The sequence below is a fragment of the Syngnathus typhle genome, linkage group LG7, assembly GCF_033458585.1.
Source record: "Syngnathus typhle isolate RoL2023-S1 ecotype Sweden linkage group LG7, RoL_Styp_1.0, whole genome shotgun sequence".
NCBI classification, from domain to species: domain Eukaryota; kingdom Metazoa; phylum Chordata; class Actinopteri; order Syngnathiformes; family Syngnathidae; genus Syngnathus; species Syngnathus typhle.
Window position 1 is genome coordinate 9,171,849 of NC_083744.1, and position 26,439 is coordinate 9,198,287.

Below are 26,439 nucleotides of genomic sequence, written 5' to 3' on the forward strand. Positions count from 1 at the left end.
TTGACGTTTTGTGTAAGGCGTTCGGTTCGTACATTGATGTATAGAGTGAGGATGTTCACAGATTTCCCTTTTCCCAAAACAACAAAGGCCTTATTTTATTTTTGGGAGATCATACATATACATACGGATTTAGAGAATTCATGCCTCCAAAATACTCGTACGCTTCATATGAGCTCTTCATTCGAGAGGCATCACAAATGATGGCTACTTAGAACCACGTACGTACTTAAGAGACTGGTAATTGCATTAGTTTTATGATGAATATGTAAAAAGGGAAAAATGAGCTTGGGCATTGAATTCATTATGTTTCATTTCACTGACCCTCCATTTCCTCATAAAGCTCGTCACATTACTGTTGTATGCAGTGGATGGATTTACAGCATCAACCATAGAACAATACATTTTGATTAATGGCCGCAATATTTTATTATAATCAAGGCATGCACATTATGCTCATATTGGATTTCATTACATTGGAGTGCCATCAGGGCTTGGGCATGCGCTTTTGTGGCGCTCATCCCGATGTAATCCACCAATCAATACTTGGTGAGTCACACACAACCCAAAATATATTTTAACCATGTTGGTTATGACATAAACGCATTTGACGTGACATTTTGTTGAAAGCCTTGGCCTTTCACTTAATCACTGATTTTTGTTTTTAAATTTACTTGATCTGTTATTTATTTTGACGCATGACGGGGAACTGCGGGGAAATTTAAACCTCTTCAGTGGCTTTAAATATGCTGTTGTGAAGGAATATGGCACCTTTATCTTTCCAGGATTCAAAATTCTGTCAGCAACTTAACCCAGTTTTACAAGTTTCATCTTTGTCACTGGTTGTTGTCTTATTTACAATATAGCGTGAATATTGAGTAAAAACACTGCAAATGCATTTCATGTGATTTTCTTTATCTTGAGTTATTAGCAATTATTGGAGACCTGTTGGATACAATAAGTAAAATGAGGTGCCTGTGGATATTGTATTGTATCCTCTGAACAATTGCCAGCACTGCAGCACCTCTGCAGTCTTATTGATGCTTACCAGACACCTAATGGATTTTTCCTGTAACCGATGTTCGATGCTCAGGTTGTTTAGATATGTTAATAAATGTTTGACAGTGTTATTTTGTGACCAGAGGAAGGAAAAACTAAAAATGTGCTTGCATAGCCTATGTCTAGCTGTGCGTAATGCAGAAATCGGTGTGTTTCACAAACTGACGCATTATTTCATGAATGATAATCTGAAGATTTTTCTTGAATGGAGTCACTGATGGACTTGTGGCTCACTTGCCTGACCTTTGGGCATGCAGCATCGTTTTCAATGATACAATCCCATGCTACGTAAAGTTAATATTTAGTTTTATTTATTTGGCAACACATTTTACATCATTGTTCTGACATTGTTTGCCAAAAACAAGCATTATTGTTTGACAAGCATTATTGTTTGAAAAGTCAAGATGTCTAATGTTGTGACTTGGTGTTTATTTCTGTAAATGTAATGTTATTTTGTGACGCCAGCAAGACCCTCTATAATAGCCTAAACACAATCAGATGGATTGAGCTTCTTTTATAACTTAAACTTGTTCCAAAAACTGCTATTGAATTATTTTCAACACTCAATGATTTCACTAATCTGCACCAAACTATCCCCCAAATTAATTCATAATTAGGCATGTTGGCTGGTTAAATGATGTATTTCATGTGAAGGAGGTTTTTGTCATGCTATTAGATAACTATTTGTTCAAACAATGCATTCGGCACAGTTTGGTGCTGCTGTGTTTTATTTTTGGCGGGTAATGAATTGAACACCTTTGGTATACTACAGCCTACTGGTGTTGTTCCTCGACTGTAGTACAAATACAAGACAATTGTTCAGCTCGACCTCAAACACGCAACTCTAATACATTTAGTAAATGTCCTTATTAAACTTGTCAGTCAACTGTATCATATGACACTGTAATAGCACATACAAATAGAGCAGCCAAAGGAAGCTCTGACATGTAGTCCAGGACAAACCGAAGATAAAGGAACAAATAATGAAAGAATTGTGTTGTCAGAGGCTTTTGGAGCCATACACAGCAGTGTCGCCCCCTCGCTGTGCCAATGCAGAGAAAACAGCGGCTGTGGCAGACTGGTAACGTCTTGTCGCTTCGGCTCTACCCTTTCGGAGTCTATCACTGAGGAATACACTCTTCCATCTGGCCATGGAGGAATCTGAATCATGATACAGAGGAAATAATGACAAATAAAAAATAAATATATTCCACCAATGTCAATGAAATAAATAAAAAGTATTTGCTGGAGAGTGAGTCAAGAGGGTGGGTTGCCAATTGTGGTCTCACACCCACCACACCCCTCTGTCCCCCAAATACCCAGCAGTATATTAACCAGAGAGCTACTGTTACAGTCTTCCAAGTCCAGAGAACAGCAATGGGAAGATGATGAGTGTTACAGAAAGCCCTCACTGGTTTAATGGCGTTCGACTTCTCTCGATATAACCAGCACAGCTCAGGAGTTGCATTAAAATAGACAACACAGTTAGCAGTGTGTAGCAGTGGACAACTATTTATAGCTTAAAGGTCCGACCCTACGTGTGACATAATGCAAGGTGTTGCCAACTTCGAACAGAAATGGAAGGACAAAATTGAGCACACGCTGGATTGGGCAGATTCAGGACGACCATATTGATTTGCTCTGTCTGAGATGAATTCATAATTAGAGTCCTGGCAAACCACTGGGGAGCCGGTCCCCTGTTCGAATGGACCTGCTCGCCTTGCCTTCATGCATATAGTGTGTGGATGAAACATAGGAGCTGTACTCACCAACCTGTGCCTCTTTGGGAGCCCTGACTACTCCTTATGAAACATTCAAGTTTTAAGCAGAAATGATGGTGCCAAAGTTCAGGCGGGGCGGGGGCATCCTGCCTAAAGAGTGTGTGGCTTAATCAAGTGGAAACCAGGCAAGCTGCACGCTGCCCCATCGCCTTGCATATCAACGATCTGAGTGGCTTTCTAAGCACCTTAGCGGACAAGTCCCCCTTTGTGAGCTAGAAGAGTCTATTCAGCGGTGGCCGGCAGAGCCCGAGGAGCTCCTCTCGTCCCCCATCTCTAAGATGGGCTTGCACAAGAGTTTTCACATGAACGCTGCTGTGAGCTCAGCCCCGATTTACAGCTGTGTTTTGTCTCACAGCATGCACAGAAGCTCATGTCGTAATGCACGATAGTAAAATCGGTAAAAGACAAGGTCTTAATTGCAATTGAGCAACTCGGGGTTTAATAAATTCACGGCTCTGATTACATATATAGTTGTTTGGGTATTGCTCGGCATTTAAGAGTGTTAATCTGTTTTCATCTGACAGAAGGCCAACTATTTTCCAGTTCACTGCAGCCATTCTATTCTATTCAACATGCTCATTAGCTCAACTGGCCACTGACCTCTAGTGGGCAGAGGTGGAATTAATTGCTCATCCAAAACTAATCAAGCCCTCCTAAAATGGGATGGAAATGAATTTGATGGTGACGGTGGCTGTGATTGGCATTTTATATTCGGAAGCATCCTACAAGCATGCATAATATATATGATTTGTGTCTGGCAAGTTCCAGATATAGTGTCAGGAAAGAATTAATTCAAACACAAATTCCAAACTACACATTTTTCCCTATCTAGTCGTCCCCCTGACCTCCAATGCACTTTTGCAGCTTTGTCTGACACACCTTCATGCCCTGGATGGATTTCTTTCTGGGATTTTCCACAGCTCCACCCTATTGAGACCTTTCTGCCAAACCTCACATGATCAAGTTAGAACAGATACAAACAAGAGAATTTTTCATTACACTTTATGCCTGCACACCTCTACTGTCTTGCACAGGTGTCATTTGAGTCAATGAAAGTGACCAAAAAAGTCTGATATTCATGAAAGTGGTGAATCCTAAACCACTCCCATATCTAAGAAAAAAATGTCAGGCATGATCATGTATCGTGACGGAGTACCATGCAACATCCGTTGGTGGGAATTCTCGCGTCAAAGTACTCTTTCACATTCTCCAAATGTTTTGCCTTATCATTCCCGGGCTGTAATAAATCACAATTATAAAAGGCAGGATTTTCTTTTTCTTAAAAGCACATCAAAGAAGGCCCATCAGCTCACTTTCCATCTGGCACGTGCTACAAAAACAGTGCAGAGACAACAAGAAAGATTGGGAGGAAATGCAGAAATTGGGTTTGCCGTGGTAAAATTTGATGGCAACAGTGGATGATCAAAGTCAGAATTCAGGAAGATACAGTATGCCAAAACAAATTACCATAGCTTTCACTGAGTATAAATCCTTGACTCGGAGCTGCGTATGCTGTATGTTCTTTTCTGTTCACAGCCAAAGAGCGAGCTGCATCTATGAATTTATAGAGGCTGTCAGGAACCAGCAGTCAAAATATTAACTTTTTACAAACTGCTATTTCAAAGCAAGGGTGGGGGGGTTTCATTTATCGCTTTTGAAGGTATGACATTTTGTAAGCGCCAAAGTAAGGTACTTAAATCGCGCACGTAGTCTTTACCTTCAGAGCTCCTTTAACGTGATGCCACAAAAAGTAAAACGAGTGTGGCTGTCGACATGAACGAATATTTCACTAGTGTCAGAGGATTCGGAGCACATCGGTGCATCAAGTAGGGTTCAGAGGTCTCAAGGCTGATCCGACTTTAATCATCTTGTATAATAGTTTTGCTAACTCGCAAAGTTGGACTGAGAAAGCTGTAAACATGTTTACATACATGTTTGGACAGCTGTTTTCTTTCAATTGGATCCATGAGACTCAATCTTTTTAATAATCTGTCATTATTTGTATAAGTGAGGGATAAACAAGGATTAATGTGCTGTAAAATAATTCGGGGTAATGTGAATTTGGCCTCAATCACTGGATGTTTGTGCCTTGCCCACAAGCACAACTGCAATCTAGCGACAAAGAGTAGACTAAGCACCAAGTGTCTCAAATGTTCGCCAATGTTCATAAATACCTTGTCGCAAGGTTGAAAACGAGAACTTGCAGTCATAGCCAAAAGGATTAGTGTCTCCTCAAAGCAATGTCATTTATATTCTTCAAGAGTTTTGATCTCCGGTTGTATTTGAGATCCTTGAGCCATGTGGATGGAGGAATTGAGGATTAGTGGATCCTTGGCATGATGACGTGGAGTAACACAACTGGACAAATTCTCTTCATACTTCATCCCTCGGCAGGGTGATGTCAGTGTCTGGGGTGATGAAGCCAAAGAAATAAATAATGAGCCTAAGAATTGCCAGAGGGGGTGACAAAGGGGAATGTGGGATGACACTTTTTCCATTTCCCAGCCTTTTGATTCCTTGGCGTAAAGTGGACACAATTAGGATGGGGAAGAGGATCCTTGGACAGCTTTACTCTCCATCAGGACCAGATGAAAATTAATAGAGGAGCTCTCTAAGCCAGCGGTAGCATTTTATTTGCATTTCATCTTTCATTGTTTCCACACTTTCTCATGTTTGACCTGCCAGTTACTTGTGTTATTTTATGCTCTATTCTCTGCTTATCCGAACCTCCAACCCCCACCACCTCCTATCACTTAAAATCACTGATATGTTTCACTCAACCCAACCCACTGATCTCCATTTAAATGCATTGCTGCACATGCAGTCAAAGGGTAATGTGATTCTTACACTGTATGCATGTCCACATGATCATCATTTTGTGCTTCATTTCCTTTTGGAAGCAGCCTTGATTTCCAGTGGTTTGTCCTTATGGCAAAATCTACATTTTAACATCGGGGAGGTAATCAAGCAAGGTGTAGGTGACAAAAATGGTGGCACATAAAACCCCAAACGATTTTGATGCCGCTGTTGTTTTCCGACATGATCATTAGTTGTAAAATAAAAGAGGCCAAGGTCCTTTGGTTTAGCTGTGCAGAAGGGTCTAATTACCCAAGAGACACGGAGTAGTGGGGGGGGGGAGCGGAAAGTACTGGTCATTTAAATAGCAAGTTAATTGTAATTACTGTTCTGGAAGGATATCGTCATAGCAACCTTAACCCCAGATAGCGTCAGTGACAGATACATACAAGATGTGACCAAAAGGAGACTTCCATGTATAATTCAGTCTAATTTGAAAAAAAGACCTAGTGGAAAGAAAAGTCACTCTTATCTGTCCACTTCCACAGACTTCCACCACTCCTCTTTGCAGCTAACGTGTTTGCTCCATCTTTTTCCATTCTCTTAGACCAGGGGTGTCCAAACTTTTTGCAAGGAGGGCCAGATCTAGTAACGTGGAGGGGCCCGGGGGCCAATATTCTTTTTTTCGCTTCTCTTCCGGGGGGGGGGTTACGTTAAACGCTTTGTGTGGCGGGCTCTATCTAGTGTGGAAACTGAGAAGTGCAACAGTTGAGCTCAAGCTTCTTGTGCCGGCCATATTCAATTATGTTTTCAGAATTTGCTGCAGGCCAATAAAAACTGGACGGCCCGCGGGCCGTAGTTTGGACACCCCTATCTTAGACTTTCATCTTCATCCATTGAGATCACCCCACCCTTTGCACACACTGTTTGTTTCTCCTGCTGTTGACCCAATGTTTTCTTTTCTGCCCCGATGCTTCCTCCTTTTATGTTACCCGCTAATTACATGCACAAACTGCAGTGTGCATGCGTTCTTCATTTTATGGCGTATCAACCGCCGGCACTTCTGTTTTCCACATGCAGTAAATGGAGCATAAATGTGTGTGTTTCAGCCTTTAGTGTGGCAAGGTCAACTAAGAACACTGCACATTTTTCTCTTACAATATTATTATTTTTTATAGAAAAACGGGACAGTGCATTGATGAGTATTTATATGTGGAATAAATACGTACTATGTCAGATTATAACAAAATCCAACATGTCTATTTAACGTCAACATGGGACAGGTCGATATTTTCTTTTCAAAAACGTTATCCCTGTACGGAAAAGTGTTTATGTTTACTACTGCAACCCCTAGTGAGTTGATCTCTTTACAGTGAATGAAACGCATTAGAAAAAGGAACAACCCAATATTTTTGTCTAATCGCGTGTAGTCTGGTTCACAAACGCTGTTGTAGTTCATAGCAAATATGTGAATTAAGCTACCTGTTCTGTGCAGACCCATCAAATTCCTCGACACCAGACTTGCTTCAATTGCACATGCTTCAATTTAGTCTTGGGACAAATCATAACGTGTATAACACTAACATCATTGTTGTAGCAATTTGGCCAATGGTCCCTTGCAACATGCAGAGGTTTGCCGCTCGTATTTGATCATACAGTATATTTTCATTTGAGAATCTGAGACCTGACTGCTCTTGTCAGGTCTCATCTGCTCACCTTTTCTTCTTCATCCTTCCATCGTTTTAGTCTGCCCTGGCCTCTAACCTAGATGGCCTACAGTCGTGGTCGAGTTGCCTTACAGCATGTCTCATCCATCTGGAAGTGAAGAAAAGGTACTGTACTTCATTTGTATGGATCACAGCAATAAAAGTCTTGCAACAAAACACATTATTATACAATGTTGAAAAGAAGAACAGAATGGGAGCTATCTGAAGGTTGGCAAGGGTATGAAGCATTAGTAATTCGGTATTGGTGTATAAGAGGTCCATAAATGGATACTATACAAACTAAAACCTTCCTCTCTTATTCTGTATTCCAGCATCACATTAGATGTACAAGTCTGATCTTAGGAAACAACTTTTACAACACGCAACGTAAATATTCCCAAGATCTCAACTTCATCACGGCTGTAGATAAAACTGATACAAATGATTACATGACCCGGTGTGCTTCTTTTCCTTTATTAAATCATGACTTTTTTGAAACTGTTTGTCTTTCATTGTTCTGTCTCTCCATGACTGTCATCCATAAAGCCGTCGTTCTTAGTTGATGTGCATTAGCGATTCATATCCGTACCGACAAGCCTGAAATAATGCCAACATATGACCATTTTGTGTAATTTAGGAATATTTAGGCAAGACACTGCTAATGCACTTTCTGTTTTGATTACACTGCACTGACCGCCCAGGAACGACAGCTGCATGTTAATGAATAAATGAATTAATTTGAGTCGGTTTGATCTACCACCATCAGTCGGCATCTCTCTCTTGGTAATGACCTCAATAATGGTGCAGACTTTAATGGCATTTTAATTGATTTAGCTTCTGTACGTGCCCTGTACTCCCCAGACAAAGGTAAGCAAAGGAGCTGATCATTTAATGTTTGCACAATTTTCTTTTCTGAGTTAGTTAAAAACCGTCAAACCTAAGTAACCTTATAATAGCTTTTAACATCCATACGAATGTAATACAAGTTTAGAAGGTTGCGAGTGAGGCCCTGTATTCTCATCCATTCCCCTATAATGCCTGGGACTATCCTGTGGTGGTGTCATTAGTTCCGGTGCTACCGATAAGCCTAATTCAAACAGGAATGATTTTGAGCCGGTCATTAAAAAAAGTAAATTAGCACTGCAGCTGCACCACAATAAACTATCATGCTGGTGTGCGTGAGTGCCAAGTATTAAGGATGTTGGAGAGACATTACTCTTAAAAATTTACCAATGTGGGTGTTGTATTTGTTGCAGTGCAGTATTTGTTAATTTAGGTGTATTTATTTAATAAATATTTTATTCAAAGAAATTGGAAGTGAAATTATTTTTGCAGTATTACAATAAAACAACTGTTATTTTAGTTTGTGTTTACAAATGATTGATTAACCATTATAGCAGTGTTTCTTTATTGAGCTTGGTGTGATGAATATTTATTTATATTTATAGATTCAATCAGACTCATCTTCATTGACCAAGTATATAATAAATTTGATTTGATGGTAGTTTGGGCCACACAAATACTGCGGTAACATCTTTATTTGGTTTTAAAACCACAACATGGGCAGCATTTGTTTATATCTGACTAATTGTGTATTTCTCTGTGGGAATAGGATCGTAGTCCATGAAAGCCAAAACCGTCGTCTCTTCAATCCCAATGCCCTGACCGAGGTCCTAATAGTCTACAACCTTTCCGGGCAGCATACAGACCAGAGGATGGGATCAAACACGAGAGGAAGAGAGGTCGGTGACCGCAGTCAGATGTTCTTTCATCTCTCCTCCACCATTCTGGTGCAAACACTAATTCTTCATTCACCCTCCCACTGGCTGAGGAAGTCCACACAAAGAAAGCTGTCTGTGAGCACTCTCTATGTGGTCTACCACTAGGTTCCTATTATACCGTAAATGATTTATCCTTGGCAGCAAAACAGATGAAAACAAACTTAGTTATGCAGTCAAATAATTTTATGCACCCCCCCCCATGAATAACATACGGCGTGCATTCATGTCAGCATTTTCTCTCCGGAGATTTTATGAGCTCACACAAAGTCTGATTTCACAGTGCAGCAAATGGCTTGATGTTTTCCTTTAAGTGGAGATGATGGCAGTATTTCCCCCCTTTTCTTTCTGAGCGGCGTATTTACGTACAAAATTTGGTCAGGGCATCTTTAACTACAACTTCTTGTTAAATTGTTTCGCACTACCTTCCAGGTTTTTCTGGGTGGAATGCACATGATGGATTAGACAGGGAGATAGAGAGTAGAACTAGGGCTGCAACTAATTATCAATTATGTAATAAATGTATTTGTCCATTATTTTGTCCATTAATTGATTAAGCAAATAAAAATCAGGCTTTAATTTCCATCCCTTTATTAAAAAATATCTTACTTCAAAGTGATATCAAACAAACCGATTATGATTCAATTAATAATCTGGTTCATAACGTGGGAAAAGGGGCAAAAAAGTTGATCTTTGTAAAGTACCATTTTTTATTTGGATTCAACAAAAAGATAATCAGTCTGCTGGAGGATGGCAGTGATCGGAATAGTTTCTACTGTTGACAAGATGAAAGTCTGACAATTTTCAAATAAAAAAAGATATCTAAACAAAAAACTGATTATCTGATTATCAAACATTATTACCGACTAATTTAATAATCTATTACTTGTTGTCCATTCATTGATTAATCGGTGCACCTCCACGCAAAACTATTGGTAGAAGTGCCCGCAGTTCTTTTCTTGGTTATTGATGTGTTATACACATATAGTTATACATACATATTTGCATGTAACATGAGCCATAAACTAAGCAAGTGAGCATCAGAAGATTGCCGCAGTGGAGGTTATTGAATATAACCTGAGAGATCAAGGCCATCAATATAAATTAGACGACAATCATCAATATCACAAAAATGAGTAATGAGACACCAACGAGGACGTGACAAAATCACCTTCCCGCCGTCCCATCCCGTCACGATGACGGCTGGCCTCTCCTCTCTTTTGCTACTCACGCACCAGCCACACCTCCATGGAAAGACAAAAGAGAGCGCTGCATCACACAGATGTCAGTCCAGCATCCCGCGAGACAGTCGGATTGAGAGGCGTAGCTGATCTCTGAGAAAAAGTGCAGGCTAAGCCCCGCTCTCGAGACTAGCTTCATGCCCACTGCTACCATGAGGCCCAGTCCTGACGTCAGTGTTATTTCTGTCCATCTCCAAGCCAGGAAGGGGATATCATCTCTAATGCATTATTCACACATATAGTATCAAGCCAGACAGGTCTTATCTGAAGAGGACAAAGCAACCATAAACCCTGCCGGGCTCACAAAAGCCCTTTCTGACGAATACCCCTGAACTGTGACTCGAGTGAGTATTTGTATTTATCCACACACTCCTGTAAAATAACGAGCAATACCATTTTCTACCCTTCTGAGTAGTAATTCTGCAAGGAAAGACATGTGAAACACATGTTGGGTCCTTATGCAGTGGATTTGAGGGGGGTTGAAATTCAGGAGCATTACATGAAGATGACCCCAAATATAGCACGCATTGCACTTCACGTTAATTTAACGCTGAAGTAATAAAGTAAAGTAATAAGGATACCTCATCTAATTACGTGGTTTTTCATCATGCACGGTTAATTGTGTTTGCATTACCACTGCTCACTGCCCTCGATGATGGTGAAAGTGAGAAATCACCTTTCATCAGTCGCTTCTATACCAATTCGTATCAATAAGATTTTTTTTATTTTTATAAAAGCCGTTGGAATGAACTTGCCGCTGAGAAACAAATTTCAACCAAACAAACAAACAAAAAACTTTTCATTTTCAATTGTTGTGATGCCATTTACTGTTGTGAGATTCACACAAGATGGATGTTCAGATAAGAACTAGAGCAAAATAGGCTTTCCTGCTATTCAATAGAATATTCACTAAAACATCCTCAATGCCATAGCCATATTGAGATTATGCAATTAAAATTAGATTTTTTTTATTTGTCCCCAAGAGAAACTAAAATTAGGCTGACATTGCTGAGATTTTTTTCAGAAATTTAGTATAATATACTGTAATTCAGTATTTCTTGCAGATTCTGGCAAATTAGTGGGTCGATTCCCGTGTACAAACAGGACAGCGATGCACGAAAAAAACAAAACAAAAAACAGCTGAGATTGTCAGTGTGCTTTGGGAGGAAAAGAAGTGAAGCATTTTCTGCAGAGAGCAATCGATTGAATTAAAACTATGAAGCCCAGTTAATAGTAGCACGTCTCACGGTTCTGAAGTTTAAAACCCACCTGCAGCCTTCCTGTGTGGAGTTTTCGTCATGCGTAGGCTTTCCTCAGGTGCATGTTATGTATGCAATCGCTTTCAACTGAAGAAAAACAAATAAAAACCTGTCTACGTACACAATCTTGACCACTGTGATTCTCAAACCACAACCAGCATTTGTTTGGCATCATATCGTGCAAGTTTAAATGCAAGATTCAAATGAAACCGATCCATTGTTGCACATGTGACAGTTGGAGCTATACGTTCAGAAGATGACCTCCACGGGCCAAATGAGGAACTGCAGACTATAATACAATTTCCTTTTTTGAATAATAAATTGTGGCCATTAGAAATTAGATTTACCTACTTGCGAACCACCAATCAGATGGTGACCATTGACAGACATGGTGTATTGTTTAAATCATACAAGTAGCTGAAGTAAACAATCATATATATATATATAAAAATTCCCCTCTCACCCTCCGCGGGTGGTCTCCCACTCCAAGCTCGGGTCCTCTACCAGAGGCCTGGGAGCTTGAGGGTTCTGCGCAGTATTTTGGCTGTTCCTAGCACTGCACTCTTCTGGACTGAGATGTCTGATGTTGTTCCTGGAATCTGCTGTAGCCACTCCTCCAGTTTGGGGGTCACTGCCCCAAGTGCCACAATGACCACGGGCACCACCGAGGCCTTCACTTTCCAGGCCTTCTCAAGCTCTTCTTTGAGGCCCTGGTATTTCTCTAGCTTCTCAAGTTCTTTTTTCCTGATGTTGCCATCGCTTGGTATTGCTACATCCACTACAACGGCCTTCTTCTGTTGTTTATCCACCACCACAATGTCCGGTTGGTTCGCCATCACCTTCTTGTCAGTCTGGATCTGGAAGTCCCACAGGATCTTGGCTCGCCCATTCTCTGTCACCTTAGGGGGTGCTTCCCACTTTGAACTTGGGGCTTCCAGTCCATACTCTGCACAGATGTTCCTGTACACTATGCCAGCCACTTGGTTATGACGTTCCATGTATGCTTTCCCTGCTAGCATCTTACACCCTGCTGTTATGTGCTGGACTGTCTCAGGGGCCTCTTTGCACAGCCTGCACCTTGGGTCTTGTCTGGTGTGGTAGATCTTGACCTCTATTGCTCTGGTGTTCAGAGCCTGTTCCTGTGCAGCCATGATGAGTGCCTCTGTGCTGTCCTTCAGTCCAGCTTTTTCCAGCCATTGGTAGGATTTCTTGATGTCAGCCACTTCACTTATCTGTCGATGGTACATCCCATGTAGGGGTTTGTCCTCCCATGATGGTGTCTCTAGCCACTCCTCCTCTGTTTGCCATTGTCTGAGACATTCAGAGTCAGAGTCAGAGTCAGCTTTATTGTCAATTCCTTCATGCCAAGACACACAAAGAAATCGAAATTACGTTTCCTCCATCCCACGGTGACGAGACACAGTACACGAGTAACATACAAGTAAACAACGGGGGAGAGAGTTCAGGACGCCAAAAGCCTGAAGATCACAAACTTCGCCAGAGGCGAGCAGTGCTTGCATCCCACCACAGAGTCCTGGCACCATCCGTTCGGGCCTTTTCCTTGATGTACTCATGGATCTTGGCTGTTTCATCCCGAACAGTGGCTCTCACACTCAGTAGTCCTCGGCCTCCTTCTTTGCGGCTAGTGTACAGATATATATATATATATATATATATATATATATATATATATATATATATATATATATTATTTATATTTATTTTAATATGATGCATTACAATCGCCAAAACCGCTGATAACTTGCAAGAGGACAGCCACACACTATTTATCCTTATTCAACAATACACTAATGAGGGTAATTGATTCTGATGAGTCTGTCCAGTAATAAACAACTAGGTCATAATATTAAATTCATGTTCCCTACTAAATTGGCTATTGACAGCTACTGTGACTTTTGTACTAATGCAGTTCTCGTACTTTTACTGGTACTACCTACCAGATACATTTCGCTAAATGTTTTGTTTTTAAGTGACTGCCGTTTTGTTTTTAGGTGACGCACTAACTGCAACTATTTTTCTTTATCTGAAACGATCCAATCAAATAGAACGAGACTGATGACGTCACCGTATTGCTGCTCTGCTCTTATTTCTCACAACATTTTTTTTTTAAAATTAAACATTGACGTTGACACAGCCAGCACTGGAAATTTGATTCATACGAATTTTGCTTACACGTACACACAATTTCTTCCGTTTTGTTTACGAGTAAGTAGAAATATTTTTTGCTTTTATGCTTATTATGTGTTGACTAAACTACCTGAACAATTTATTGCACAGTGCATTGATTTGCATACGTTCTACTGGAAGGTGATTTCTTTAGTATTTCATTTTTGACAAATCAAGGTCTTACTTGACACTCGAGGGCAGTGTTTTCCATTTGTCGTTGTTCGCTTGCGATTCAATAACAAAACAAAGAAGACTGAACGCGACTGGTAGGATTACAGAATCCGGTACATAGATGCGCGTTAGATATAAATATACAGAGCAGGTATCTCGATAAACAAGTCTGTTTCATAACCAGACATCTAATCTGCATTTCATGAACGTATGTATTTATGCAGACTCATTGCAGGGAATGAGTCCTACGCGCACAGACGGGCGCAGTCATGAGATCTAATACAAGTTTCAATTGACCTTGTCAGACAAGTAGGTTTCATTTTCGATTTCTTTATCATTGTTCATGATGTAATTGTGGTTTGCAGTGGTCTTATGCATCCAACGAAGCATTTTGCGCGGTGTATTGGTTACATCTGAAGTTCACAACAAATATTGCGCAATAATACCATAACAAAAAAAGAGCGTTATAATATGTTAATATATGTATGTATAATATTGCTTGTGCAAAACTATATACGATATTTCTGTATTTTCTTTGATATTTAAAATGTCTGCGTTGACTATAAAATCTGTTTTGTTTCAGAAACATTGACTGCTTGTGGCCGAAAGCTGACATTTTTAAATCATCTTATCATGGAGGCGATTATTGATGTTCTTAATACATTCCACATAGAAACCAGCGGATTATCTTTGACACTTGGCCTCCTCTTCCTGCTTCTGCTGTACTGGTGAGAGTGGTTGTCATATTTTGACTGTCGCCACAAATGTCAGGGTATATAAGGAAATATGTATTTTATTTTGTATCTCGTTTATTTTTGTATTTTCCCCCACAGGTATTCAGTTTACCCCTTCTCAGTCCTCAGTCAATGTGGAATCAAACATCCAAAACCAGTTCCCTTCTTCGGCAATCTTTTCCTGTTTCGTCAGGTACAGAAACATTTTTAGAGCAACTCCTCAAGGATTTGGATGGATGGTAAAACTGAGAATACAACAAAATGTAGAAGTAGGCATACTGTCATCCATCCACTTTCCCCATTTTTATATCCAAGCATAATATTGACACTTATGGATAATTTAAGTCAAGTTTATTTATTTATTTTATTTATTTAGAGTATCAAACTAAATTAGTGTGGATGTTTTATATATTTTATATATAATTTATTTATTTATATTATTATATTTGAGGTCAATGGGTGGTGTTTGCATGCAACTCTTATAATCGCTTTTGTTCCATCATTTCAGGGTTTTTTCCAGCCTGTGTCCGAACTCATAAAGACATATGGTCGAGTTTGCGGGTAGTTACAAAACATTTTGTCCAGCATCGTCTCTCACGTACAGTAAATCGGAGTTCAGTGTTCGAGACACCACATTTTGCTCACTGTGTTTTAGGTATTATTTGGGAAGGAGACCAGTGGTGGTCGTGGCGGACCCTGACATGCTCAGACAAGTGATGGTGAGGGACTTCAGCAGCTTTCCAAACAGAATGGTGAGCACATGAAGAACATCATGTGACATGTGATTTCTTCTCTTGCAAACTCAATGTATACATGCTGAGATGGAGATGGGTTTTTTTTCTCTACAGTCATAAAATTAGGTATACCAGTACAACAAAATGAGAGGCAATAAATAGCTTATCAGTGTTTCTTTTTAAAAGATAAGTCTTTGTTTTAATTGGCGCTGTCAGATTCATTTTGAGAATATTTTCACTGTTGTGGTGATAATTTGCTTTGGAATGTAGAACTTCATCACACTGAGAGCCAAATCTTATTTGATTGTGAGGAACATGATATAGTGTCTGGTAAATGAGTGTACTTTGTGTGTTAAGTGCTGATGCCACTGAGAAGTTAGTCAGTCAACGTAATTGATCAAATGTTGTACCCTTCATTACAGACTAATCGCTTTGCCAACAAACCTATGAGCGATTGTCTGCTCATGTTAAAGAATGAGCAGTGGAAAAGAGTCCGCAGTATATTGACTCCGTCCTTCAGTGCTGCCAAAATGAAAGAGGTAAGGTTCAAATGAAGATTTTGAATACAAGGTGATACCACAGGGAAGAAAAAAGTAAAACGCATTTGTAAATCTAATCAAGATACACATCTTGGCTGACTTAGTGCATGGCCAAAAATGTTTGTTAGTTGTTGTGAAAATTTGTTATGAGTTATAGTAAGTCTTGTTTGTTACGGTAGATGGTTCCACTCATCCAAACAGCCACAACTGGCCTAATGAAAAACCTGGACGTCTATGCTGAGTCAGGGGAACCCTTTGACATTCATGGGTAGATGGATGCAAATCTCATACACATGAGAAGACGGGCAATTCAGAAAATAAAATGCAATTTCTCTCCACTTTCCATACCAGGTGTTTTGGCTGCTACACTATGGATGTAATCGGCAGCGTGGCGTTTGCAACTCAGGTGGACTCTCAAAACAACCCAGACGACCCATTTGTCCGTCACGCTCAGATGTTCTTCTCCTTTTCTTTCTTCAGGCCCTTCATGCTTTGTTTCCGTAAGGAAATTCTGTTTTATCATGTGATTATGACATTAAGAGAACACGTGTGTGTACTGAGACATTGTTCAAATTTGTTCCAACAAGGTATAGATATCTGCAATATATCACAGGACCAACCGCTACTGCGAATAGTAAAAATTCACAACTAATTGACACCCCTCCTAAAAGGGGTTGTAAGAACATTTATATGCCACAAGATCGCGGTGAAGCAAAAAAAGGACCAGAGCATGTGCAGTACACAATATGGACCCATGGTACTTTACTAATTGTATTTGGGAGTTAATTATACAAAAATAAACCTCCATCACAAGATGCTATTAGTTGGTGACCTATGGGCAAACAAATCTGCACACTAGGCATTAAACTCTTCATTTGGCAATTATAATTTTCCCTCCAACCAGTATGGGAAACTTAACATTTCAAATGTTTGTAATTTATTAATTTGTGCAGTTGCTTTTCCACACATTATGGCTCCACTGGTGGGAATCATTCCTAACAAACGTCGCCACCAAATGAACAACTTCTTCATCAACAGTATTCGGGGAATCATTAGACGGAGGGAGGAGCAACCTCCTGACCAGGTCTGGGAAGATTTTCTAAAACGAACTCTCACCATTATAGAACAAAATTTTTGAGTATTTTTTGTTGTTGTTGAATGAATCTATATGTAGAGGCGGCGAGATTTCCTTCAGCTGATGTTGGATGCACGCAGCAGCAAGGAGGCTGCGGTGTCTTTGGAACACTCTGATGCAGCAAGCCACAGTGCTGAGTCAGATAGTCCAGAGTCTAGTCTCCCCCTTCCAGAGTCATCCACCCGACGTCCGTCAAAAAAAGTGATAACAGAAGATGAAATTGTCGGCCAAGCTTTTGTCTTCCTGCTGGCTGGCCACGAGACTAGCAGCAACACGTTGGGCTTCACCTGCTACCTGCTGGCAATCCATCCGGAGTGTCAGTGCCGAGTCCAGGAGGAGGTGGATGACTTCTTCAGCAAACATGTAAGCTTGTTTCCTTGCTTGTTGTTCGTATTCATGCTGAAGATTTGGCCATTCATCACATGTTCCCCATCACTGTAGGAGTCCCCTGACTACACAAACGTCCAGGAGTTGAAATATCTCGATATGGTTGTATGTGAAGCATTACGACTCTATCCTCCAGGATTCAGGTAACAAAAGGGCAAAACAATACAGAGAGAAAGGAAGTTGATTTCCTTTTTTTCCCCTCTTCATAACGTTTATCCAGGTTTACACGAGAAATCGAGCAAGACTGTGTGGTGAATGGAGTGTGCCTCCCAAAAGGAGCCTTATTGGAGATCCCAGCGGGTTTTCTTCACTATGACCCGGAGCATTGGCCCGAGCCTGAGAAGTTCATCCCTGAGAGGTACGTATACATGAACACAGCTGGGCAACTTACTTCCTACGTGCAAATATTACTATTCACTGTATTTGAAAGTGATTAAGTTAGTCATTATAATATAGCCGTATACTTGTAGGTTTGAATTTGCGAAAGGTTGTCTGAATAAATTGTGTGACTGAGAAAAGTAATATCAGTCGTTGTGAAGACACAGTTTGTTTTTTGAGTGAGTGAATGCTAATCAGTTGAGAAATAATACAAGTTCAAACAGCAAAGGAGCACATGACACAAAAGCAATGGAAGTTTAAATGAGATCAGTTTGATCTGAACACTATCATTTGTTTCACCTAGAGTGATTGCTCATAAATAATTTGGGTTTGAGTCAATCCAAGCCTTTGAAATAAAAAGTGTGCATCTCTCCTCTAGATTCACCCCCGAGGCGAAAGCCAGTAGACATGCATTTGTGTACCTTCCTTTTGGGGCCGGGCCCCGCAACTGTGTGGGCATGAGACTGGCCCAACTTGAGATCAAGATGGCTCTGGTCCGTCTCTTCCACAAGTTCAACATTATACCCTGCTCTGACACAAAGGCGAGTTGCATTATATCATTTGCATCTGCTTTTAGTCTTAAATATAACAGAACATCTTTGGAATTTTTTCTTGCTACAGATCCCGCTTGAGTTGAAGTCATCAAGCACCCTGGGACCAAAAAATGGCATTTTGGTCAAGATCACAAGAAGAGACATTTGCAAGAAAAATGGGATGGGTACTGGTTAATCTTAGGAATGCTTTGTTGCTGCTGCAATAGTCTCGATAGGGATGAACTCTATGCTGCTAGAAATATATAAGCTTTTCAGAAAACAAGTGGTGATGGCTTATCTTTGTTCGGGAAGCAGGAAACCTATGGCAAGGACAGTATTTTGGGGTGCTGCATGTAGGATTTCTTTTAGTTTTGACTTAAGGTGGAAAAACTGAATACTCCAGAGGCACTGTACATTAAAATAACATGTTTTGGATTGAGGATGAATTGTGGTCTTAAAATGGATCTTAAAATGGAACATCTGATAACTGATAAACTATTCTTGATGACTATTATCCATTTTGTAAAGTAAAACTCAACCAGTTTCTTTACAATAGTAATTTATTTAACAGTCACGTCAAATGACAGGTTTAAAAAGGTCATGACGGTGTTTCTTTGAATATCTGTCATGAGAAATAGATACTAAGAAAAAATAAAGCAGCAAGTGTAATTCAACAATGTCGAAACTCAAGCTGTGATTTGCCCAACGTGTATTGTAGACATACACCCTACGAAGAACCTTAATTTGAACAGCCTCAGCACAAATCTTCAGTGTGCAGTAGTTATAAGGTCTCAATTCTGTTTTAAATACTTTGCAACCCTTTCAGATTATTTTCCAAGTTGGACTGCCAACTATGGCAAATGTCATGTGATCAGAATATCAACTCCGCACACCAAACGAGTGTTAATCAAGAGTCAGAGGCAAACTCACTCATGCATGCTTGACAACAGTTAACATATTACACTTGTGTGATTATTAAGAATGCTATAAAATGAGATAAGACAGCTCTATTCCTCTTGAATATTTTTCATTTGTTACTTTGACTAACTGTTCCAAACAATGATCATGTGATGAGCAAAGTTCTCCCTTATCACACTTTAAGCAACAACTGCTCCTGCTACTCAGAGTAGTTAATAATGTACTCAGGATAAATTTGATGACTTTCAAAGATGACAAAAATTTGGGGGGTTTTCACATCATCAACACAGCTGTCATAAAGGGTTGTGCTTCCACCTTTGGCTGGTGGACGGGCATACTGGCTGCTTCCCTTGATGAAGTCGCCTACCAAGACCAGGGCCACAAACATACTTTTGTTCGAACCGCTGGCTGTGGCATATCGGTTTGAATAAGAAGCCTGTTTGGCAAAGTAGCTCCCTATAAAGACAATTTATTCAAGTCAATAATGAACACGTAAACTGCTTTCGCAATAGATTTGAACTTCACCTAGGTTGCAAGTCAACAAATTATTTTTACACGGGGAAAGAGGATTTAGTCTTCAACAAAATTTGATCTACTACCTTTGCCGAAGGCGGTGCCGTGGCTGCCGTTCATCCTCCAGTCAAAGTTTTGTTCACAGATGGCTTCGATCAAGTTCTCGTTTGTCCCGTGGAACAAGTACTCCTCAATTACAGGTTTCCCCCCATTCCTCTTCTTCATTTGGTCTCTCTGCCTGAATGCGCATAAAAAAATGAAATGCAATTTGTGTGGTTGTGTGTCTTATCATTTTGACTTTCGAGCATGGTGTGATATTTACAACTGAAAGCGTGTCCACAGAGAAGGGTTCTGGATCCTCTTGACACTCTGGATCCTACTCTTTGGCATCGTTGCTTTGAACAAACTTTCAATCCTGTTGTACTCTGTAGATTTGGGAAGATCCACAAACTGACAGAGTGACAATAAATTAGTTGACAAGAGGCTCAAAATGTCGAGCACAGTAAAGAATGTTGAAGGAAACCTTGTATCCAATGTCAGGCAGGGCAGTCTTGTCCCAATGGGGAGGGCATTCCGCTGTGACAACTCTGGGGCTGTGTAATGATACATTTAAGAAGTATTTGAAAACAACTGGAATGCGATTCCAGAAATGGGTTCACAAATGCGGCTAAAAACCTTGATTACAAATTTGTATTAGTGTTACGGGGAAAAAGTAACATTTTTCTTTGCATTTTAAAAAGTTGACACATTAAACTTGTTCACACAAACCTGCAGATAAAAATTGCAAACATAATACAGTACACATAGCAAGAGCTTGTATTGGTTAAAAAATAATATAATAATAATATTCACTGTGACTAAAATTTGCTGCATAAATTGGTGGTTGCGGTAAAAGTGCATTTACAGTTTTGTGAGAAAGTGCTTTGACATCTTTTCTTGGCACTGCACAAACCGCTGCAGAAGTATAATCAAATTTGTTTTCTGAAAGAACAATGACTTCACTAGTGTCTACCATTCGTCTTTTGGGTGTGAATTACAGATGTAAATTAATTAAATGGGCTATCATCCTCCGTTTTCACTTTTGTTATGTATATCTAGTGCTCATGGTATTGCCCACAGACTGACCCACGCATTCTGTCGCACACTACAATTTTAGGAAATCTCCCCAAAACAATTGTAATTTTCATAAAAGAAATCACATTGTGATCTACCAGTTTTAAAAGCACTGCATTAACAGTCCCTGAGAATAACAGCAACATCTGAATGTGTAATAGCCAAACATACCTGTTCCGCATGACCTCCACTTCATTGGAGGACACAAAGCGAGGCCTTCTTCGGACCTCTCGCTTGGTGGAATATTTTATATTTTGCTGATACATCAGTGGAGTTCCCGCTTCATTTTTGAAGTAGAGCACATACTGATGTCCGCCCGTTGTGAAAGTTATTTCCGTCTTCTGGTCTACCAAGTAAGCATTCTCCAGCGCTTCAGACGTGGGAGCTGTCGGCATGTTAACCTGGCTCTAAATAGACACAAAGGGACAGCATGAAAGAAACAAGTAGGAACATCCATCCATCCATACATCCATTCATTCCTTGAACCGCTTATCCTCACATTTTAAAATTGAATTTTCAAATCGAAAATGATTTAGACAACTTCAGACAGTTGAGTGTTGAACCACCAGTAAGTCAATTTACAACAGCTAAGACGCGCCGATCCCGATGGGAAACAAAACACAGTTTGTGGTTTGATAAACCTTGAGGTCAACCAGTGTCGGGGAACAGATTGTGTTTAGCGCAACTATGGTCAATCTGTCTGACAATACAAACTCAAAACCTTGTTCTCGTAACCCAACGGCTCGATTGTCCAAAGAATGAATTGGATTACTACAGTACAATCATAATACAACAATTCCAACTAACCTGACCAAACTCATGCCATTTGCCGATGTCTTCCTGCCAGTACCAGAGCCACTGTGTTGTCAGAATGAAGTGACGGGCCTTCATCACAGAGGAGGCTGTGGACAGGCGACGCACGGGAGAGCCGTTGCAAGTCATCGACATGAAGTCAACTTCGCTTGCCCGAGACTGGCTGAAAAACAGCAGTGAAAATGTAAAGTGCATGCAAGCTGACTCCTCATTAGGAACACTTGCACAAGCAAATGAAATCCAATACGAGTTGGATACAAAAGTGAATTTTCAAACAATTATCTGTTGTGACATTTCAAAGAACTATTCAGTGCCTGTGCTAAACAACTGTAGTGGAGGATCCATCATCTACCAAAAAAATTAGCGATGGCTATTAGGCAATACAATGCTACAAACCCTGCAAAGTCAAAGATTTTTAATCTTATAAACTCGGTTAGACTCAAGGGCTGGCCTGCGGAGCTTGAGTCTTTTGTTGGGTCACAGTAGGCCTTTTCAATCTCCTCCATGTCAGTCAAGTCTTTCCAGGTCAAGCCGTCCTTGTCCAAAACCTGCCATCTGTAAGGTAAGCTCCAGTGGACACGAACACATTTCTCTGCAGGGAACAAGAAAAAAAAAATAAAAGCATCCTGTTGCAATACTTTCAGCTGATTGGGTGATGCGGCTGTTTGTTCATCTGTTTTTTGACCAATCATGTCAAAGAATGATATTATATAATGATATATATTTATTATCCTTAGTGTGCAATGAATTTACTATTTTCCTTGACTTAGTGCATGTCAAAACTGCGCACAATGTTATAGCTACATAGTCAATTCAAAGAAAAACTTGTCCTCATATAAAGTCTCATCATATAAGATATAGTATCATACTATCATATCAAATCTGAAAATGAGAGCCGTGTGCTCATTACCTTTATAGGCGCAGAATTTTTTGATGAAGTATAGGCAGATTTCTTTTGTTTCAGAATCACTCACTGGGTTAGTTGCACCCATTGACCCAGCGGGACGTCTCACCACTGAAAATATTGCATGTGACAAACACACATATTGGACTAATGGTGAAGACAAACTATGATTTAGAAATTATTTTTACAACCAGGAGCAGGAGCAGCAGCACCAGCAGCAGCAGCAGCAGGGCCGTTCCAATGATTCTCGATGATGTATTTATTTTTGTAGACTTTTGGAAGACTCTTGATCATCTCTGGACTGAATTTTTCAAAACTCTTGTGCGTCATTGCATCAAAACCGTGGTTTCTGGAACACGACGAGCCTTGTTTACAGACTCCTGTGGTGAAATGGGCCTTGCAGATGTGAAGCTTGAGGCACCCAGAAGTGAATTTGCACAAACCGCTTTCACCCTCGCCCCTATTGTAGTATGAGCATATCTACGGAATAGTACAGAAGAGCATGATTGCATTAATACACATTATAATTACACTCATTCCACTCTTTTGAGAAGATTTTCAACACCATTTTGGACTGTGTTTGGGTTGGGATGTGCCAAATCAGAGAAATCAATTCTTTCCGTAACAAACTCAAGTGTATCTGTTTCAAAAGTAAACTGCAGAAAAATGACCCACTGAGGAATCCGTTAGCACCAGTAGTACCTACCTCAGGGAGAAGGTAAGGGTCATTCTGTATTAACAGCTGGAACAGTTGTTTTTCTGAAAGGTGCTGCAAGTCAAATTTCCTCAACAGTTCTGCATTGTGTGGCCAAGTCAAAAGGTGTGGTCGTTTACACTTCGCTCTAAAAAACAAATCAGAAAAGAAAAAACTGTATCGGGGAGTTAAGACACAAAAAGGAGGGAATGCTTGGAGACGTGAAGAAATTGGAGATGACATCACATCATCGTCTCCGTGAATGTATGTTTTCCCACCGTATTAACATGTACAGGTGTACCTAATAAAGTGTGCAAACATCTGTATATTTTCGCGCCTCCTTTATAAGTAAACAATGACGACATTTTGTATTCACTTGTTCCATGACATGTAGACGTGAAGCAAAGGGCGTGGGAGTTTAAAAGGCTGGGCGTAGGTTCCTGGAATGTTTGTTTCTTTGCGGAAGACAGCCACAAAACAGGCACAGGTGAGCTTTCGGATCACTTCTTACTTACATGCTATCCTTACTTAAAATGTGTTTTTTCAAAACGTTTTAGTTCATTTGTAACTTGATTATTAGTTTCTCATTTGCTTGTTATTGTTGTTTCCATTTTTTTACTTTTTGAATTAGATTATTATTAGTGGTTTTGTTAATGTTCAAGTTTAGCTTCTATCTATTCAATGCATTCCATTTATTTTTCTCAATGTCTCGCCAGAACTTCCTATAACACCTTGTATCCATGTGGCCAAATCAAGGTAGACTATACATACACATGGCGTGATTTTTCTGGGGTGCAAAATGGTGGCTCACTGTGAATATTTTTTGTTTTACATCAGGTACTTCCAACCCAGCCTTCCCCCCTGGTTATAACTCTGCATACCCAGCCCCCGGATTTCCGCCCCCAGGAATGTATCCCCAGCACCCGCATCAACAGTACCCGCCTGTCCAGTATCCAATGGGTGTCAACCCAGCCATGATACCCAACACACCTCCAGTTATGCCACCTTACGCGAGGGCTCCAGTACCTCACTCCTACCCCGTGCCACCTGGCGGGTACCCAGTCGGCGTCCACCCCGGCGTGTACCCATACTCTTCAAAAGGCTACCACCAGCCTTATAAGACCCACTACAACAAGGGCCATCTCTACCACGCGGGGGTCAATCCACTTTATCCCTCGGGCAGGGGGATTGGCAGCGCCCTGACTGGCATGGCCATGGGATTGGTGGCACATAAAGCCCATAAGAAGTTGAAGAAGGGGAAGAAGCTAAAGAAGGTCCGCAAGTTGCATAAGTACGGTTACTATGGCGGCAAGGTGAGACTGACAACATTCTCACATTACGTTTCCAGTCTTTAACTCAAGTGGATCAAAAGTGGAAACATTTGCGTTGTTGTGCAATTCTCTCAAAGAAAAGCTTAGTAGAATTGAACTTTGGGGATTCCGCTGTGATTCAACATGTTCATTTTGAGCTGTGGCAACCAAAGAATGAATGATACTTTTCCTCTTTTTTCAAGCAACAAGCCATTAACATACTTTTAAATCTGTCTGTCCTCACAGTATTCCTCCAGCAGCAGTAGCAGCAGCAGCAGCGACTCAGACTGAGGTCATCCATCATCCAACTGTATTCTACCGTCCAAATATTGAGGGCCTAACTTCGAAAGGAATTATCAATAAATACCTTAACAGAATTTCTGTGTGCACACTTTACTTCTATCCAAATAGAAAACGGGTCACTAATAAAAGACATTATAAAAAAAAAAAATACTTTCACAGCATTTGCAAGAAGACAGGTCACTATTTCATAAGGTATGTTTTATATCAGTCCAGAAATCTTTACCCCTAATTCCGCTAACATGTTGCAGCAATTGATTGGCATTTCTTTGCATTCTCAAAATTACAGAATGATTCTTGTTGTTTTCCTAATAAATAATAATAATAAATGGGTGGATAATAAAATACAAAAAAAACAATGTTTAATACGGCAGTTGTCAATAATACATTTATGAAATTTAAAAGAATTGGCTCAGCAGCAGCGGCCCCTGTGAGAAGTCCGCTTTCTCGCACTTGTGGCCGCCCTCGCCGTGGAGTATGAATGCTGCTGTACAGTAATTTTCTGAGGGAGCAATCCCAAAGGATGAATAAAGTAACTCAATAGCAGGCCTTTATTATTTTGGTTCATTTGCAACCGTTTTTTTGTTGTTGTGGACACCTGGGGGCACTATTGAGGAGGGCAATAATTCTGTTTGCTTACGTGGAGGTAAAACACCTGGGTGACGTCATCGCTATCAATTAAACGCGAAATATCTAAGAAACCGTAGCAGCACAAACAAAAACAAAAACTGCGGCACAAACCAGCACAAACGAACGGTACCATTTTGGGTTCATTTTGAGCTGGGTGGATTCTGGATGACCTATAAAATAATCTAGAAAACCGTTGCTGTCAAACGAAAAGTTTTACGGCACAAACCAGCACAAACGAAACAGACTATTTTCATTAAATTTTGCGTGGGGTGGGAGGCCAGCTTCATGCAGGTATAAAAACAAGTAATGTAATTATTCACAGTCGGTAAGAATAACCAAATGTAGCAATGTAAAGTGTCACATCAAAAAGCTTACGTGATTGTACAAACCAGTACAAAGCATTTCACTCACCCAAACACGCAGGTCCCCAAAACATAAAACTTGCACAAGTGCAAACTCTCACATTGAGTACACTCGCCAGGTTTCTTCGAGCAGATCCGTAGCGATGTTTTGGCCACAATCACGCTGTCTTGGCTTAATATTTGACCAACAGCGACGGCAAGGACGCCGTTTTGCACTGCAATCCTGGCTTCATCCCTAAAAACCTGTTGAAGAATTGACGGCGAAACAGTAAAGTTTTGCTCCAGTCTCCGAGTCAGGACTCCAAAGTCCAAACTGCCTTGGTTGTCACATAAAGTCTGATTGATAAAATTTGCCACTTTTGCTGTCATCTCGGCGCGAGCTTGTCGACTATTTCTGCGGTCTTGCGGAAGTTCTTTCCCCCCAAGTCCCAACCCAGCTCTTTTGTTTTCCAAAGAAACGAAAGTGA

The 26,439-nt window shown here is 40.4% G+C and overlaps 3 protein-coding genes across 6 annotated transcripts; 2 read left to right on the forward strand and 1 right to left on the reverse strand.

Annotated features, from left to right (window-relative positions):
* Positions 1-1,345: 1,345 nt before the first annotated feature.
* On the reverse strand, positions 1,346-26,437 carry parp12a (poly (ADP-ribose) polymerase family, member 12a). Of its 3 annotated transcripts, XR_009714919.1 has the most exons (12): positions 26,022-26,436; positions 23,383-23,518; positions 22,868-23,156; positions 22,683-22,787; positions 22,169-22,364; positions 21,767-21,935; positions 21,131-21,366; positions 20,370-20,439; positions 20,169-20,296; positions 19,933-20,084; positions 7,350-7,448; positions 1,346-2,217 (listed from the first exon to the last, which is right to left on the reverse strand). XR_009714919.1 is itself a non-coding variant. In XM_061283090.1 (11 exons), exons 1-11 carry the CDS (start codon positions 26,339-26,341, stop codon positions 17,550-17,552), a joined length of 1,821 nt encoding a protein of 606 aa, XP_061139074.1. In that variant the 5' UTR covers positions 26,342-26,437; the 3' UTR covers positions 14,788-17,549. The 3 variants fall into 3 exon arrangements, 2 of the variants coding, with proteins under 2 accessions (XP_061139074.1, XP_061139073.1); XM_061283090.1 differs by lacking the exons at positions 1,346-2,217; positions 7,350-7,448 and adding an exon at positions 14,788-17,569 and having other exon boundaries at positions 26,022-26,437; XM_061283089.1 differs by lacking the exons at positions 1,346-2,217; positions 7,350-7,448 and adding an exon at positions 18,958-19,789 and having other exon boundaries at positions 26,022-26,435.
* tbxas1 (thromboxane A synthase 1 (platelet)) lies at positions 13,808-18,855 on the forward strand. Of its 2 annotated transcripts, none has more exons than XM_061283092.1 (15): positions 13,808-13,843; positions 14,200-14,284; positions 14,559-14,703; positions 14,809-14,902; positions 15,218-15,270; positions 15,365-15,461; positions 15,866-15,982; positions 16,162-16,250; positions 16,334-16,482; positions 16,936-17,066; positions 17,157-17,480; positions 17,559-17,647; positions 17,725-17,862; positions 18,262-18,424; positions 18,504-18,855. In XM_061283092.1, the coding sequence occupies exons 3-15, from the start codon at positions 14,609-14,611 to the stop codon at positions 18,609-18,611; spliced, it is 1,647 nt and encodes a 548-aa protein (XP_061139076.1). In that variant the 5' UTR covers positions 13,808-13,843; positions 14,200-14,284; positions 14,559-14,608; the 3' UTR covers positions 18,612-18,855. The 2 variants fall into 2 exon arrangements, with proteins under 2 accessions (XP_061139076.1, XP_061139075.1); XM_061283091.1 differs by lacking the exon at positions 13,808-13,843 and adding an exon at positions 14,038-14,126.
* LOC133156952 (nematocyst expressed protein 4-like) lies at positions 23,742-25,057 on the forward strand. The gene is made up of 4 exons (XM_061283098.1): positions 23,742-23,857; positions 24,087-24,126; positions 24,208-24,683; positions 24,927-25,057. The coding sequence occupies exons 2-4, from the start codon at positions 24,111-24,113 to the stop codon at positions 24,969-24,971; spliced, it is 537 nt and encodes a 178-aa protein (XP_061139082.1). The 5' UTR covers positions 23,742-23,857; positions 24,087-24,110; the 3' UTR covers positions 24,972-25,057.
* Positions 26,438-26,439: the final 2 nt, after the last annotated feature.